At 42.5% G+C, this 18,461-nt stretch overlaps 1 protein-coding gene across 6 annotated transcripts in view; it reads left to right on the forward strand.

Moving 5' to 3' along the window:
- Window positions 1–18,461, forward strand: part of DOCK5 (dedicator of cytokinesis 5) — a 161,922-nt gene that overhangs the window by 111,196 nt on the left and 32,265 nt on the right. For all 6 annotated transcript variants that reach the window (XR_003003579.1, XM_024747671.1, XM_024747672.1 and 3 more), the window contains 9 exons: window positions 1,961–2,019; window positions 2,326–2,480; window positions 3,239–3,324; window positions 5,569–5,728; window positions 6,510–6,550; window positions 7,173–7,263; window positions 11,193–11,312; window positions 14,781–14,870; window positions 16,818–16,922. Coding sequence is in view for 5 of the 6 variants with exons in the window: in XM_024747671.1 (XP_024603439.1) it covers window positions 1,961–2,019; window positions 2,326–2,480; window positions 3,239–3,324; window positions 5,569–5,728; window positions 6,510–6,550; window positions 7,173–7,263; window positions 11,193–11,312; window positions 14,781–14,870; window positions 16,818–16,922 (907 nt within the window). In the remaining variant the exon portion in view is untranslated. The remainder of the gene's footprint in view (window positions 1–1,960; window positions 2,020–2,325; window positions 2,481–3,238; window positions 3,325–5,568; window positions 5,729–6,509; window positions 6,551–7,172; window positions 7,264–11,192; window positions 11,313–14,780; window positions 14,871–16,817; window positions 16,923–18,461) is intronic.

An 18,461-nucleotide genomic window follows, 5' to 3' on the forward strand; every position in this document is an offset into this window, starting at 1 on the left:
AAAAAAAAAAAAAAAAAAAAGAGTAACACATCACCTAAAAACACCCTCCAGATTCCTGGCTCAGAATTCAAAATGGACCTGTGTGCAAGAGTGATGAGAGATTTAGGGAAGACTTTCATTGCTTTCAGCTCAAGTCTGTTTCGAAGTTCATTGAGAGCCTGGGACCTCAAAGGCTGTGTAATTAAATAGAACTTGAGAAATTTATCATTTAAAAGCTGTGAATTTTAGTTCTGTTCCTCTGCTAGCATGTCTGGGATTCTAGGCAAATTATTTAGCATCCCTCTAGCTTCTCCCTAAGATACTAAGATTGATGGCTAAGTGATTGAGATTTAGTGATTGCACTTTCAAAGATAAAAGTAAAACCTGTTTTGTAGATTTCCTTGTGGGGTGGGTATCAAGAGATATTTGATTTTTAAGATGGACACCATAATCTTATTCTCTAGAATACTGTAGATGACATAACTTCATTCAAGGATGTATTTGATTTTGGTTAAATGACCATAAGTGAAATGAGTTGGCACCAAGTTTGATAAATAAAGTGGCTAGTTAGGATTAATGATTCTGGTTTTGGTCAAAGGAAAGTGTGACTGTAAGTACAGTCCATGTAAAAATATATATGCCTATGGGCAGAGATAAACCTTAGGAAATAAAAACATTTCTATTACGCTTATAGGAATGTGAATGAATTTCTTTTCAAGACTTCTCTGATTTTTAGTAAAAGCATCAACAGTAATATTAATGAGCAATAAGAATAGTTATCATTTATTATCTATTATGTGCCGGACATGGACCACATATGCTTATATAGTAATAATAAAATTAGCTTAGGTACCTTCGTTAAATAGGAATAGTAAGAAAAATTTTTCAATATGATTTTTATACTGGCTTCTGAAGACACTTCCAAAGCAAGAATTTGAAAAAAGGATGTTTGGTGCAATAATACCATAGGTAGAAAACATAGAACCGTGCTGACAGGGTAGGTCGTAAGTCCATATTCTAACTCCTTGGGAACATTTACAGCATCTACTTTTGACCCACCCTATTTCTATTTTCTAAGCCTCCAGCCTCTGATATGGTATATGGTGTGGGGCAGCCCTAGGCATATGTATTCTTTAAGAGATTTTCAGGTGACTCTGATTCACCTCCGCCCAAGAACCACTGTCTAGATCAATGCTTCTCTACTCTTTTTTCCTCCATTGTCAACTCCTGTAAGGAACCTTTTAAGAAAATGTTTTTCTAATCACACCCCCCATGAAATATTAATACCACAGATACACCATATATCAGTTTATGTACTAAATGTATATCTGTACTTTATACATAAAAACAGGCAGCTTTTTTTTGCCCCCATGGACCAATTTTCACCCCTTCAGGGATACTGTCACCCCCACTGAGAATGTATGTCTAGAGATTCCCAATGTGAGTGCTTTGAAGAGCGTCCTGGTGTGGCTAAGGGTTACTCAAATATAAGTATATAAAGGCCAGCCACATTACTGTGTAAGTCATCCCTCATTCATCTTCCTTTTCTTTAGTGTTTGTTGTGTTTTATTTTACTGGTTTGCTTAAGAGCAATCAGAGTGTTTCTCACTCTTCCCTCTTCGATAAAGTTTGTTAATCTCATTTTCTCAGTGAGTTTTTGACACTTACTTTGGTCTTCCTCTTGCTGTGAAAGTCCCCCCACCTCTATGTGGCTCAGTTCTTGGGGGCTTTTTTAGGTATCGACCATATCTCCTTGTGGGATCTTAGTTCCCTGACCAAGGATCGAACCCTCACCCCCTGCAGTGGAACCCCTGGACCACCAGGGAAATCCCTCGACCACATCTCTTAATGTGATTTTGCCTCGAGACCTAGCTTAATTGTGACCTAGAGGAACACAGGCTCTTTTACTTCCCTCGTCATTGTATTATGTGTTCTCGTTTCCACTGCACATCTTTCTCCTGGTTTATGATCTCCTTCCTAGATACGGGGACATGAGAAAGGAAATCGGCTTTAGGATCCGGGACATGTGGTATAACCTGGGTGAGTGTATAACCCAAACAGGCCCACACACCACTCCTGGGCGACACGCATCCCACAATGAATTCTTTTCCATTTTAATTCCAAGAATCCTGAGATTGATTTCTCTGTGTGTCTGGAAGTGCAAGTTGACTTGTCGGTCTCTTACGACATCACATGTTATCAGAAAACAATATTTAGTCACTCACTTCTGAATTGATTTACCCACATAAACTTTTTCTTTTCTTATGGGCCCTGTGGAGGAAGATTGTAGCACTTTACTTCCAGTGAAATTATTTTTTTTCATGTCCTCACTTACTTTCATTTCAGGTCCCCACAAAATCAAATTCATCCCATCCATGGTGGGTCCCATTCTGGAGGTCACACTGACCCCCGAAGTAGAGCTCCGGAAAGCCACCATCCCCATTTTCTTTGATATGATGCAGTGTGAGTTCAATTTCAGTGGAAATGGCAATTTCCATATGGTAAGGAGTGGTGGACCTGTCATCTTACTAATGCACGTAGAGTCAACTCTCATTTATTTTCTTTCTATATAGAGAAGCAGTAACCTGAATAAAACAAACCAAAGGTGATCTAAAAACTTCTTTTTTTGCATTTTATTTTGTAAAGCAATTAGTCATAGGATCAGATATTCCAACCAAGGCTCTAGGAGCAGCTGCTGCGTATGTTTCCTAGAGAAGCACTCTTATCTCTGGATAATTAAAATTTGACTTCATGCAGTTTAGTCCTCTCTCTTACAAATATTGCAGTGGATTGAGGGAATGGTGCAGGGGTCTTTAGCTTTGAGACCTTAGTCTGCCTGATATATTTTTCTTATGCTTCAATTTCCTTATCTATACAGTATATTAGTATCGAATGGAAGATTTTGCAGCTATGAAGCTCTGCAAAAGCAATCCCATCGTCAAGGCTTCGACAGGAACCAAAAATAAAATGGAAAGTTAGAATCATTCAGCTATTTTTGTATGCACAGTTGTGATGAGATAATAATGTTCGGGGTAATTTTTTTCCGTAAATATAAAGCAAAGGACAGAGTAGCACAGGCTACTTTAGAAAGTTTTGATATTAATGGATGATGTGAAGTGGGGTCTTCCTCTCTGTATGCTGGAATTAGTTTACACTTCAGTAAAGGCGTTGGGTCAAATCTAGAAAAGTTGGCTGGATGTCTTTCGTGTCCTCTTCTGAGAATGTAGCATTCTCCTGGAAATTCTGCCTCTGCTTTCAGTTTGAGAACGAGTTGATCACAAAGCTGGACCAAGAGGTGGAAGGGGGAAGAGGAGATGAACAATACAAGGTCCTTCTGGAAAAACTGTGAGTATTTCAGAAACAAATCTCAACGTTGATGGCATCATTTAGTGATGGAGAAAGACAGGCTTCTGCTGCCCTTACAGACCAGTCGAGTAGTCTCAGCATCCCTGGGGTCACCACCATGAATGGTTCTCGGGAGGTGGGGGGGGTTCATGGAGTTTACACCATCCACTGCTGACATTTGTTTATCTGCTGTGAGTCAAATGTTCATGTTTTCCTGGCCAGCCCGACCCTCGAGAACAGAGCAGATTGAGGAGAGAGGGAGATGGACAGAGTAGTGGCATTTTGCCCAGTGTTTGAAATGCTGAATTTTAACAAAAGTGCTAGCGCCTCTAATTATGGCTTCGAAGCAATAATTTAAAGGAGAAGGGAAAAACATTTCAAGGTCCACTTTACATTTAAGAATACCTTATGCCCTGTGAAGGATGTCTGAGAACACCAGGTACAGCTCCAGCCCTTTTCACTGCCCTCCACACACCCCAAGCCAACACATTCATTCCCTCCCTGCGCTCCCATTATCCCACTGTTCCCTTTGCCTGTCACCCTCTGTCCCTCTTACTCTCCTTTGCATGTATGGAATGACAGTGTAACAAGAGTGGTTAAAAACACTTAGATGTTGGAGAGAGAGATTGTGCTTCAAATCCCGCTTTCTCCACATACTAGGATTTTGATTTGGACAGATGCTCTAACCTATACAACGCCTCTTTTTTTTTTTCTGGTCATCTACAATGATAAGATGTGTATTTTGGTGAGGATTAAATGAGATGATACATGAACACAGTGTCTGTCACAGAGCTCATGCTGGACAAATGTTGGCTGCTCTGGTGTTCATTACTGTTATTATCTGCAGATCTGCCCAGCATCCTGGGTTGTAACTACGCTAGACTGTTCATTTCTTATGTTCTCTGAACTTTTACGATATTGGCCACCTCTGTCACCTGTTGATTGGGTACGTGCCTAAGTCTTTCTGGGATTTACCTGCTTCATGGACGTAGTGGGCGCTTGACTGAGCTGAGGACGGGGACACTCCCAACTCTGTTTTTCATTTTTCGAAGATTTTTTTAAGGAACCAGCACACGGGGTACTCAGAAATGGAACTGATGACTCGTCTATATTTTAAAGAGCTAGAAATCCGTCTTATTTTGTTTGTAATGGACGATAAGATCGTTTGTTGATCTTTTCATCCCATATCCATTTGGTCTGCCTGTTTGAGATTCAGACCTTTCAATTTATCACTTCTGCAGTTCTGATCTCATACGGGAATTAAGTGCAGGTGTTACACACACATTTACAAGTGATAATAAAACTACACTTTAAAAAAAAGCCTACAGTTGACTTTTCACATACAGATCTAATTTTTCCTTCATTCTTCTTGGATCACGAATGCAGAAAAATATGACTGCGCAAATTTCCAGTGCTCAAGAATAATTCTAGAGTCTGGACTAATGCTTTGAACCCATTTTTTCTCCTGTTCCCAAAGTTTTCTTCTAATTGTCTAATCTGAGAAGCTCCTATAGAAGCTTTGCTCTATTTGGGTCCAGAGGGAGAGGATTTAGACCAAAAGTTTAACCTCCATCTACCTATTTACAAGTGAGCATTTTTTCCTGAAAATAACATTTTTAAAACATCTTTATTGGAGTATAACTGCTTTACAATGGTGTGTTCGTTTCTGCTTTATAACAAAGTGAATCAGCTATACATATACATGTATCCCCATATCTCCTCTCTCTTGCATCTCCTACTTTTATCCAGAGCCACATGTCTAGCAGTGTAGTAGGTTCCTAGGTTCCTCTAGGCTGGGCATCAGTCCAAGATTCTCCAGAGTTCCCTCAGGATGCCCTGAAGTGCTAGGCCTTAGGGAGAATAAAGACAGAGAAAAGATGGTCCTTTCAAATAAGTAGAGAGATCAGATAGCACACACAAACCTTTTGGGCAAAGGTTCTCATTTCTGTGGTATTGACAGAAGACAAAAACAAATACAAATAGAAATTCAAAGAAGGGTATAGTGGGCTGGGATCCTCAGTGATGATAGGGCTTGAGCTACAGACCTAAAGAAAACGTAGAACTTGAGTAACAGCGAGGAGCCTTGTAAGTGCAGGAGCCAGTCTAGCATAGACTGGAGTTACAAGGAAGGTGTATGTGTCCTAGTCTGGCGCCACCTGCTGCCAGGACCATGGACAGCGCTCGTAGGCGGTGCTGGAGTCGCCGTGTGGGACATGGTCATTTGTCTCTATCTCTGCCCCACAGGCTTCTAGAACATTGCCGGAAACATAAATACCTCTCCAGCTCCGGAGAAGTATTCGCGCTCCTGGTCAGCAGCCTCTTAGAGAATCTCTTGGACTACAGAACCATTATCATGCATGACGAGAGCAAGGAAAACCGCATGAGCTGTACCGTTAACGTGCTGGTATGTGCCACGCCCCTGGGATGGCGCGAGGGCAGTGCCCGGCCGCCCCTGCACCCCATAGCGCAGCTCTAAGTAGATCCGGCAGAGACAAAGGTCCCCCTGGGACCACCTTTCCAGAGTCCGTGTCCTGCTGAGTCTAATTGGAATGGCCAACTCAACTTTGAACTCACAGATGCCAGCTGCCTCAGAGGATAAATGTGGAAACGGGGATAGAAAATGCAACATAAGCTCTTGACTCAACTCTCTTACCGAAGGCCATCCTCAGCCTGTTTCTCTGTCTTGCTTTTATGTTGTTGCTTTATTGTTGGGATTATTTGACACAGACGAAAATGCATTAAAAACAATATACCATGAGTAGAGAATTAGTCCGTGAAATCCTCTAGGTGGTGGAACCCTGTGGTCTTGCCTTTCCTTAGACAGTTGTAACTGGCAACACAGACCTCAGAGGTTTAGGCCGCCATACACTCCTCTTCATATAAATCAAGAACCTACCACCTCTGATTCCCTGAGAAAACAGAATATCAGGTGAATTGGGTATGACCCACCTGTCTATTCACCTAGAAGGTTCCCTCACATTTCCCAGAAGCACGGTCCTAAAAGAATTCAACTTTTCTGCTTTATAAATTGTCACTTCCTTATTTTGTTGGGGGTGTTCGTTAAAGGGAAAGAAGAAAGTCTTTGGAAAAGTGACACTTGAAAAGTGCAAGTAGTGGTTTGTCCATTTTTGTGGCAAGCTCATCGATAATGGCTTTGTGTTGGTATTTTGTGACTTTTTTTGTAGAATTTTTACAAAGAAAAGAAGAGAGAGGACATCTACATAAGGTAAGCTGAAAGAAGTTTTTGCTTTTGCTGTTTATGTCAGGGCTTTATGATTTATTTCTCCAATAAATGAAAACAATAAGCCCCAACACCGTGCTTGCTGCTTCGAGAGACACCAGAAAGTATGTGATATGCTCCCTTCTTCCTAAAAGGGTAAACGCTTTAGACAGATACGCAAGTAAGTACAATACGAGGAAGTGTAGAGGGAGGATCGTGTCGGGGTTCCAGGAAAGGATAGAGGGCTGTGGCCAGGTGACCAGGGAAAACAGCCCAGGAAAGACGTGAAATTCACCCTCTGACAAGGACTGTTAGCCTGACGTGCAGGAAGCCCTGAACGTGAAACCAACTTGGATGTAAACGATGTGCATTTTCCTGGGGAAACATTCCTTAGCTCTCGTGAGCTTCCCAAAGGGGTCTGTGACGTTAAAAAAATTTTTTAAACATCACTGCCTTAAACGAAGAGTACAGAGTAGCACAGATAGAGTAGGAAAGACACACAGGCAGGAAGCAGCACAAAGACTTAAGGAACAGGAAGTAACTATTCCCGCCGCCTGGCTGTGGCGTGAGCCAAATGTCCCATCAACTCCTTGGCGGCAGAACGCCTCCTTTCTCCCATTCTGACCAGATACTTGTACAAGCTGCGGGATTTGCACCGGGACTGTGAGAACTACACCGAAGCTGCCTACACACTCCTCCTGCATGCTGAGCTCCTGCAGGTAAGTGGATCAGGTATGCGGTATGTCAGCCGTCCAGCCCTTTGGGACCGCATCCTGTATGATTTTGATGGGAAAGTTCCCTACTCAAGGAGGACCCTTTTATCCAAGAATGTTTTTATACCTTCTAAATAGGCACAGCTAGTTTTTAGACCAAGGTGGGGAAATTTTCCATTATTATTTATTTATTTACTTATTTACTTAGCTTTAAATTTATTTTATTGAAGTATAGTTGACTGATAGTGTTGTGTTAATTTCTGCTGTACAGCAAAGTGATTCAGTTGTACATATATATACATTCTTTTTCATATTTTCCATTATGGTTTGCCACAGTATATTAAATATAGCTCCCTGCGCTCTACAGTAGGACCTTGTTGTTTATCCATTCTAATCCCAAAGTCCCAATCCATCCATTCCCCCCTCCCTCTTCCCATTGGCAACCACAAGTCTGTTCTCTCTGTGTGAGTCTGTTTCTGTTTTGTAGATATGTTCATTTTTGTCGTATTTTAGATTCTACATGTAAGTGATGTCATATGGTATTTGTCTTTCTCTTCCTGACTTACTTCACTTAGTATGATCACCTCTAGGTCCATCCATGTTGCTGCAAATGGCATTATTTCATTCTTTTTTATGGCTGAGTAATAGTCCACTATATATGTACCACATCTTCTTTATTCACTCATCTGTCAATGGACATTTAGGTTGTTTCCATGTCTTGGCAACGTTGTAAATAGTGCTGCTTTGAACATATGGGTGCATATCATTTATTTAAAAATCCTGAGGAAGCAGAGCACAACTTACAGGCTGCTAATACTGACACTCTAATTGAAAAACCAGGGACTTCCCTGGTGGTGCAGTGGTTAAAAATGCACCAGCGCAGGGGACACGGGTTCGAGCCCTGGTCAAGGAAGATCCCACATGCCGCGGAAAAACTAAGCCCGTGCGCCACAACTACTGAGCCTGCGCTCTAGAGCCCGTGAGCCACAACTACTGAACTTGCATGCTGCAACTACTGAAGCCCACGAGTGCGCCTAGAGCGCGTACTCTGCAACAAGAGAAGCCACCGCACTGAGAAGCCTGCGTACCTCAACGAAGAGTAGCACCCGCTCGCCACAACTAGAGAAAGCCCGTGCAGAAATGAAGACTGAATGCAGCCGTTATTAATTAAGTTAAATAATTAAATATTAATTAAATTAAGTAAAATTACATAAATTTATTTATTTATTTAAAAAAAGAAAAAACAAAACACACGTCAGTCAGTATGTGTAAAACTGTAGAGAAGTGAGCTGTAAGTAAATATGGAACTGTAGAAGTACTATCCTATTTATACTGTCTCACTGAGGAAATTATATTGTGCCATGGATATAAATACAACTCTGCATCATCAATCCCAAATAATTATTTCCAGCTCTGACGACTCCTCCAACTTACTGTTCTGTCAACGTCAATCTCTGAATGACTAACAGACAACTCAAACTTAGCGTGACAGTAACAGAAGCTGTTCCCTCCACTGTCCTCCTGGGTCCGTCCCTTCCTTTCCTTTCTCCCCATTTCACTGAAGGGCACTGACATCTAATAAAAGATACTGTTCGTCATTATCTTTTACTTACCCCTCCCACATTCTGCACAAACAAGAATCGTGGACCCTCTGTCCAAAACCCTCCCTCACCCCATCCACCTTTCTTTCTTTCTTTTTTTTAATTGGGAAAGTTTGTGCTATAATATTAGATCTCCAGGGCTTATTTATTTATTTTAAAATTTTATTTATTTATTTTTGGCTGCATTGGGTCTTCGTTTCTGCGCGCGGGCTTTCTCTAGTTGTGGTGAGCGGGGGCTTCTGTTGCGGAGCACAGGCTCTGGACGCGCAGGCTCAGCGGCCATGGCTCACGGGCCCAGCCGCTCCGCAGCATGTGGGATCTTCCCGGACCAGGGCTCGAACCTGTATGCCCTGAATTGGTAGGCAGATTCTTAATCACTGCACCACCAGGGAAGTCCTCCAGGGCTTATTTATCTACTAGTTTCAAGTTTATACCCATAAACAATCTTCCTCCTATTCCCCCACCCTGCAGCCCCTGGTAACCACCCTTCTACTCTCTGTTTTTACAAGCCCTTATTTTTCAGATGCCACATATAAGTGAGATCGTACAGTGTTTGTCTTTCTCTTCTAACTTACTTCACTTTAAATAATGCCCTTAAGGTCCATCCGTGGTGTTGCAAATGGCAGGATTTCTTTCTTTCTCATGGCTGAATAATATTCCATTGTATGTATATGCCCCTTTTTTTTTTTTTTTTTTTGCGGTACGCGGGCCTCTCAGTGCTGTGGCCTCTCCCGTTGCGGAGCACAGGCTCTGGACGCGCAGGCTCAGCGGCCATGGCTCACGGGCCCAGCCGCTCCGCAGCATGTGGGATCTTCCCGGACCGGGGCACAAACCCGTGTCCCCTGCATTGGCAGGCGGACTCTCAACCACTGCATCACCAGGGAAGCCCTATACCACATTTTTATTCATTCATCCATTGATGGACACTTAGGTTGTATCTTGGCTAGTGTGAATAATACTGCAGGGAACACGGGGGTGCAGATGTCTCTTTGATAGCCTCACCCTATCCACTTTTCTTTATTTCCATTGCTACCATCTTGGTCCAAGTTATCATTTTTAGTCTCCTACTACATTTCCCTGCCTCCATTCTTGTCCCTAGCAATTCATTTTCTCGTATAATTTAACTTTTATTTTATACCTAAATAATACATGTATATTGTTCTAAGCTTTGGAATTAAAAACTGGAGTCCTCTGCTTCACCACCTCCCCTAAGGCAGCCATTCACAATTCATACTCAAGATTGGGGCACCGGAAAGCTTATTGTATGTGGGTTAGGGGGGAAGGCTTGTTGACTGTGGGATGATCCGAGAGAAACCACAGTGTCAGTGACTGTAGGTCTTTTCGTTTGTGCTGCTCAGAAAATTCAGCTCTCTTATCCTGGCATAAGGTATGAGGTGTGGGTGCCACTTGTTCCCCATAGAGCTACTCAGTAGGGATGCTGCTTATTGAGTCCACATTTTCATCATTGGTATGAGATCCCATCTTGATCACATACTAAATCACTGTATGGAGGGTCGGGGGGAACCTCTTTCTAGATTTTACATATTCTGCATGGGTCTCTGTCAGTTCATGCACCAGGACCACACTGTTTCCATTATCAGTATGTTTTATGACCTAGTAGTTTCTCTTCATTCCTCTTCTTTTTCAGAGTTTTCCACCTTATTCCTTTTTGTTTATTTTTTCATGACTTTGGAATCATGAAATTTAAAAATTAATTTAGGGGAGAATTTCCATGTTTATAAAATAGCATGTTCTTATCCAAAAGCATGGTATGACTTTCCCTTTGTTCAAGTCTGCTTTTGTGCCCTCCTGTGGTGTATTAACATTTTCTGTGTAGAAGTCTTGAATATTCCTTGTTATGTTGATCCCTAGATATCTTTGCTTTTTAATTTAATTATGGTGAAATACATATAAAATTAAAATTACCATCCTAGGCATTTGTAAGTGTACAATTTAGTGGCCTTAAGTATATTCACATTGCTAGGTTTACCCCTTTTTTTGCATTTTTATACTTCCGATTCCTCTCTTTTATTTGGACTGAGTGGTAACCAGTGCAACCACAGTCATGATGGTTGGCAGCCTCACCTCATTCCTGACCTTCATGGGAATGCCTTGAGTGTCCATGTGGCATGCGCTTGTTTTGAACCTGGCATGTATACGTATATGCGTGTGCAATTTTTGTGTTTGATAAATCATCAAAAATATATGATTGAGTCAAAGGTATATACAAATATTTCTGTGAATTTTTGCAGCTGAATATTTGTTACATTCATCTCCTTTAAATGAATTGATATGTTGCATCCATCTCTTGTGTTGCTTTTGTGTGTTTTTCAGTGGTCTGACAAGCCCTGTGTACCCCATTTGCTTCAGAGGGACACTTACTATGTGTATACCCAGCAAGAGCTTAAAGAGAAGCTGTATCAAGAAATCATATCGTATTTTGACAAAGGCAAGGTGAGTGTTGGGTGGTTTGTTTTTGTGTGAAGGCAAAGGAGGAAATGACCCGCAATACTTACACATTGCAGTTCTGATCTTCACCAGCCAGAGTTAGCGCAGAGACCCCTACAAGACAGCCCAAACTTCAGACACCAGCTGCAAGTTCAGGGGTCCCCAGGCCACCCACATTTCTGACCAATTGACTATAAATTTGGGGAGGGAGTGCCTATGGTTCCCCCCCTCGGGTTTGATACTATAGTAGAACAACCAACAAAACTTTGTAAAATGCTGTTCTTAATGATTACAGTTTTATCATAAAGGATACAAATCAGAACCAGCCAGATGAAGAAATACACAGGGCAAGGTCTAGGAGGGTCCCAGGTGCGTGGCTTCTGTGTCTTCTCCCTGTGGATTCAGACACATCACACTCCTGGCGAACTGATGTGTTCGCCAACCAGGAAGCTCATTTGAGCTCTGTGTGCAGGGTTTTTAATTTTTGGGGTTTTTTTTGCCACACCACACGGCATGCGGGATCTCAGTTCCCCTACCAGGGATCGAACCCACGCCCCTTGCAGTGGAAGCGTGGAGTCTTAACCAATGGACCGCCAGGGAAGTCCTGTGTGCAGGGTTTTTATTGGGGTGTCGTCGTATTGGCTGGACTGATTGAATCATAAACCACATGAATAAACTCCATCTCCAGCCCCCATCTCCTCCCTGGAGGTCTGGCTGATGCTGTATAGCTCAAGGCTCCAACCCTCTAATCAAATGGCTGGTGGTTCTGGCAGAGGCGAGCCCCCATTCTAAGACTATCCTGTCCACCATGAGTCACCTTGTTAGTATCAACTCCCCTGTGGTCTGAGAGGTCCACCATGAATAACAAAGATACTCCTGTCACTGGGGAAATTCCAAGAGTTTAGAAGCTGCCTCCCAGGAGCTCAGAACAAAGACCAGTCGAGTTCTTTATTATGCAACAGTGACTCATAACTTATGCTTTACTATTCCCTTGTGTATCTTTGAATTCTGATATTTTTAATGGGGGAGAAAATGAATAGATTAATTAAGGTAAGAAAAACAATAAACAGAGATCAGTTATCTTGAGGACACATAACCCAAGGGAGAATACAGTGGGCAGCCGAGGGCCTCACTTTCTGTAACCTTAATTGTACCTTTTAAATTTTGCTAAGGGCCAGGAGCTAGTATAATCCTTTTCAGTGCATTCTTTAGAGATTGTTAGCTAACACCTGGGGCACATCCCATCCCCAGGTCGCTGCCTGCCTGACACCTTAGGCTGTAAGTAACAAGCAACTTAAATGCCTATGAGGAAGAGAAAGTAAAATAAACATATAAACTGGGCTACCAAGTCCTGGAATCTGTGATTAGCTGCAGAAAGCATGTCCAGCTGGAAGACTTTTAAATTGAAAATTGAAAGAAAGCATAGAAAGGGTAGGGGGAGCAAAAAAGTGTGTGCCATTGAAACAAAACAGATTCCAGATTTGACTTTTTTCAAGGGGCTGCCACTTCCAGCCACCACTCCTGTTTTACCAGTGGAACCTGTTGATTAAATAAATAACCATCATGATAAAATAGCTACCCATCGATTTAGTGCAAGTTACTGTTTTGGGTGATTTTCAAGCTGCTTTTCTAATTTAATTCTCCTTATAACCCTGTAAGGTAGCTATTATCTCTATTTTACTGAGGAAGAATTTGAGGCCCAGAGAGCAAATATATTTGCTGAGACTTTTTAGCCTCTGCATCCCTTTACTCTCTTAAAAATCACTGAGGACCCCCAAGAGCTTTTGTTCACGTGGATTATGTCTATTGATGGCTATTAATTTCTAGTCTTCGAAAGTAAAACAAAATTTTAAAATATTTACTTGCTTGTTCTTTTAACAATAACAAACTTATTACCTGTTAATATAAATCATATCTATTTATGAACAATGACCACATTTTCCAAAAAGTGAGCAATGTGAGTGACATTATTTGACATTTTTGCAAATCTCTTCATCATCTGGCTCCCTAGAAACAGCAGGATTCGAATATCCACTTCTACATCCAATGTGTTGTGACATTACACATCCTATATAGCCCCTGGGAAACTCCACTGTAGGCTCATGAGAGAATGAGCATTGCAAAAAGGCAAATAAGATTAGTATTATTAAGAAGATGGTTTTGACCTCACGGACCCCTCGAAAGGATCCTGGGGACTCCCAGAGACCGGGGACCACACTTCGAGAACCTCTGTGCTAGGCTGTCTTCCTGTCTCTTCCATCGAGTTACCATTTGGTGAATGAGGAGTGAACTGGGCCCCATGGTGCTGTTGACTGGCCTCCCGCACCAGGCCCAGCTGAGGCCCGTGTGGCACATTTCAAAGAGTTTTCCATGATCCAGGCCCAGAAATTTCAGAAGGGACAAATTTGGCAAATGATATTAGAAGATTTAATTATTTATTTATTTGCGGTACGCGGGCCTCTCACTGTTGTGGCCTCTCCCGTTGTGGAGCACAGGCTCCGGACGCGCAGGCTCAGCGGCCATGACTCACCAGCCTAGCCGCTGCACAGCATGTGGGATCTTCCCGGACCGGGGCACGAACCCGTGTCCCCTGCACCGGCAGGCGGACTCTCAACCACTGCGCCACCAAGGAAGCCCCTAGAAGATTTAATTTTAAAATGTTTTTACAACTGTATGTGAACCGTACACACGTTCCTTCGGCAGCCAGAAACAGTGGAACTTAGCATGTGGTTAACAAGACCGAAGTAGGAAATTTCCAGATGTTGCGTTATTAACAGTATCCAGCTAAGAGACATTTTATGAAATACCAAAATGAACAGAGTTTCATCAGTCTGGGATGCTATCCTCAGATGCCAGATATGTGCCTTCGGCTGTAATTTACATGTTCATAAATGCTGTGAGGCATTTCCTGAAGCTCTCTTTGACTATGTAGATAGTTTAGTTAGAAGTAGGAAATCAGTGCCCTAACTTGGGGAAATAGTTTCCCAAATTCCACACAACAGTACGATCAGACTTTCTTTCATATCTCCACTCCTCCCAAACAACCTGACTCAGAAGGAACACACACACACATCTCAAAACCAGCACAAGAGCCCACACCAACTTCCTTTCCCCTCCAGCAAGACTTTCAGGCTCTCAAAGACTAGGTCTTTGGAACTGGTTCCACTCCACTTTCAATGGTCATTGCCCTTTAAACTCAGCATTGCTTTGTTTGAGGACACATGGTGTTCTTCATGTTCTTACAAACAGAATTAACAGAAAATGCCCCCCGGCAAAGCGGCTAAGGTACAGTAGATTTTTGATGTCAGAAAACAGGGTTAGTTGATCAAAGCCGTGAGGAACGTTGGGAGTGTCCGCAGAAACTCAACCCACCTGACTCCCTAGTCGTTGCCCAGTGACTCTCCAGTGGCTTTTTCAGCTGGATCAATGACTGCTTTGTTCTCCACTGGTAACCCTCCTTTTCTTTTTCTGAAGATGTGGGAGAAGGCAATCAAGCTGAGCAAAGAGTTGGCTGAGAATTATGAGAGCAAAGTATTCGACTACGAGGGCCTGGGTGATCTCCTGGTGAGTCTGGGTCAGAAGACGTCGAGCCTCTGGCAGGGGTGCTATTTGTAGTGTTTGTGAAAATGGTTTTGTAAGTTTAAAAAAGATAATTGATGTTCTTTACAATGGAATAGTACACCGTGCTTAGAATAAAAATGAAGAGAAATGAGGTCTAAAAGCTGTTACCGCTATTTGTCCAGATTATCTTTGATAGGGGGCTCAGGATCCCCGTCTACAGCCCTCTCTCCTCTGTGCCCCCTCCATATCCCAGGCCCCACACCCCTTTCCCCTCTCACTCACTCTGCCTTCCAGGAAGCCTTGCCACGTTTCAGATGTTTTCTGACATCTGTTCATCAGAATTACTTGTCCTGTGGTCCACATCCTCAGGACTCTGCTGAATGAATGAACTGCTCATCTTTGAGCTCTGTTTTTTATGTTTCTTTTCCAATTTTAAATCTTTTTTTTGTTTGTTTAAAAAATTTTTGTTTTTTTCGTTTGTTTTCTATTGTTTCTTACTGTTTTCTATCTTGATTCTCCAGTTTTGCCTTCCTCCTGCTCTGAATGTCCCCGGACATCTCTGCTCTTACAGTCATCCCGTCCTTGCGTATTACACCTGGCTGTTGGCACAGGTCACCTATTTCAAAACAGTAAAGCGAAACAAAAATAACCTTTTCCATGCCCAGTGGGGGGGGGGGGCAACACAGTATTACACGGGGTGATTTTCAGTGGAGGAGTCACAAAAGGTCAGGTCACCCATAGTCATGTAATCATTGGAGGAGATCGTTGTCAAGATCACTTTGAAAAGAATCTGCCCCTGTATGGTACCAGCTCCTGCCGTCGTGCAAAGAGTCACAGATGAATTTCACAAACTAAATTGAGCTGAGGCGTGAGCGATGTAACAAGTTGCCTCTCTAAGAAAACATTGTGATAGATTCCTTCACTGAGGTAGTGTGATAATCACCTTGGCGCTAACCATTGTGGGAGGGACAGCTGTCAAAGCCCCCCAGGTCTGGCTACCTATTTTGCTTCCTTTAAGGCTGACGCTCTATGCCCTGCTTGGGAAACCGCTCCCCGCAGGAAGCATTAAAGATAGGGGTGGTACCAGTATATACAATGGAATATTACTCAGCCATAAAAAGGAATGAAATTGGGTCATTTGTAGAGACGTGGATGGATCTAGAGACTGTCATACAGAGTGAAGTAAGTCAGAAAGAGGAAAACAGACATCGTATATTAACGCATACATGGTACAGATGAACCGGTTTGCAAGGCAGAAATAGAGACAGATGTAGAGAACAAACATATGGACGCTAAGGGGGAAAGTGGCGGCGGTGGTGGTGGTGGGATGAATTGGGAGATTGGGATTGACATGTATACACTAATATGTATAAAATGGATGACTAATAAGAACCTGCTGTATAAAAATAAAAAAATAAAATAAAAATTCAATTACAAAAAAAAACAATAATAAGGGTGGTACCGGATTTGAAAAATAGAACACCACCACCACCTTCTGGGCACCTGTAGCTGAACCGAGGCCTTGAATCGAAACCACCTGCGTGAACTGGAAAGTTCTCTCTTTCTTTCCTCATATGTCTCTGTTCCAGTGCAGCCACCCACCTGAATCTCAGAAAGTGCTTCTTAACCTTTTAGGGGTCCTGAATGTACTTCAAGAAACTCGTGAAAGCTAAACCGTCCCTCCCTCCAGAGGTGAACGCACACACATCTGTCCTTCTACACATAACTGCAAGGATTCCCAGACCCTCCTGGGCCCATTCGTAGATGCAGGTCCAAAACCACCGATCCACGGAAAGGATAATTCTTTGGCCCAAAAGATATTTTACAAAGACCTTTCATTTCTCTCTGTTACATGGGAAACAACAAAGCAAATAGTCTGAGCTTTTTTTTTTTTTTTTTCCAGCAGTGCCCTTGTAACCTCCCTATGGAACGTCTTGTTTTGTTTTCCAGAAAAAAAGAGCCTCATTTTATGAGAACATCATTAAGGCAATGAGGCCTCAGCCTGAATACTTTGCTGTTGGCTACTACGGACAGGGCTTTCCTTCTTTCCTACGGGTAAGAAGCCTGAGGGTGGTCTCTCCAGCCGTTAAGCCCTGCAGTCTGCAGGAGGGAAGGTCTTCATTTCTTTTCCAGATGGGTCTAGCGTGTTAGCAGCTGGAGACCCCTGTTCTCACGGTGGGAGGTTAGGGAGGGAAACCACTTCCTGAGCCGCTGGTCTCTTCACCCCCAGCCGCCTCTGGTATTCTGGCAGCTCTTTTGTAAAATGACTTCTCCCAGGTGGACTGAAAAAGGGAAAAACAAAACCATTCCCTCCGCTGGTCTGCTGCTGAGGGTCAGCCGGTGGGGGTGGGGGTGGGGGAGAAGAGTGTGGATTGATGTATCTAATTGTTTATTTTATTTCCAGCTAGAGCTAGTTTGAAAACAAATATCCCCAGGACAAGACTGCAGAAGGTTCACAAAAATAAAAACAGTTTTGTTGGAATAATGAGAAGGACCATGTTTATCTTGTTTCTCAAAATTTTTTAGAATGTAATACTGATTTTACAATCGAAAAAGCAACCCCCCCCAAAAAAAGCCCTCTTATTTTCTCCCACAGAAAAGAAGCCTCTATTAGTGCTGACCTATGTTTAAATATATATTATCCATCTTCCTTCCCCTAATTAAAAAAGAAAGAAAAAAGTGGAACGGAAAATACATTCCTTATAGCGCATAGTAAGGAAGTAGTTTATTCATTCATTCAATAACTGTTTGCTTAGGGCCTACTGTGTGCCGGGCATTAGAGATGCAGTGCTGATTATAATCAGATGTGGTCCTTGCTCTCATGGATTTGACAACCTAATGGGTGAGATGTTAATTAAATAATCGCACAAACAAATATGAAATCGAAACTGACCAAGACAGGAATTCTGTGCTAGATGCGTTGGTTAAGCAAGGACTATTTACCCAAGTAAAATTAAAACCTGTGTTCATGTAAAAATTGTACGTGATTGTTTATAGCACTGTTACTTATAATCACTAAAGACTGGATACAGCTCACATCTCCCTCAGCTGGTGAAGGGATCAGCATGGTGTGGGACAGCCATGCAGTGGAAAACTACCCAGGAAAAAAAGGAATAAACTCCTGATACACGTAACCACAGGGATGAATCTCAGATGTATTGTGCTGAGTAAAAGAAAGCAGTTAGACCTTAAAGGCTACGTACTCTGTGATTTTATTGATATGACATTCTGGCCAAGCCAACACTTACCATAGGGATGGAGAGCAGGTCAGTGGTTATTGGATCTGGTCAGTGGAGCCGGTGGGGCGAAGGTTGGGCTACAAAGAGACATGGAGAGATTTTAAGTGGTGATGAAACTGTGCTATCTCTTAATTGTGGTCATGGTTATGTTTGTCAAAACTTGATGCAGAATTTTACACTAAAAGGGGTAGATTTTTACTATGTGTCAATTATACCTGAATTTTTTAAGAATCGGGGAAGACTTCCCAGGGAAATTCTGCTTCAGCTGGGATTTGAAAGGTGAACTGGGAGTCAGGAAGGTTAAGGGGATAGGAAAAGGCGCTCCAGGCAGAGGAAACAGCAGGCAAGGGCATGG

Source organism: Neophocaena asiaeorientalis, unplaced genomic scaffold (assembly GCF_003031525.2).
Source record: "Neophocaena asiaeorientalis asiaeorientalis breed wild unplaced genomic scaffold, Neophocaena_asiaeorientalis_V1.1 scaffold429, whole genome shotgun sequence".
Lineage (NCBI taxonomy): Eukaryota > Metazoa > Chordata > Mammalia > Artiodactyla > Phocoenidae > Neophocaena > Neophocaena asiaeorientalis.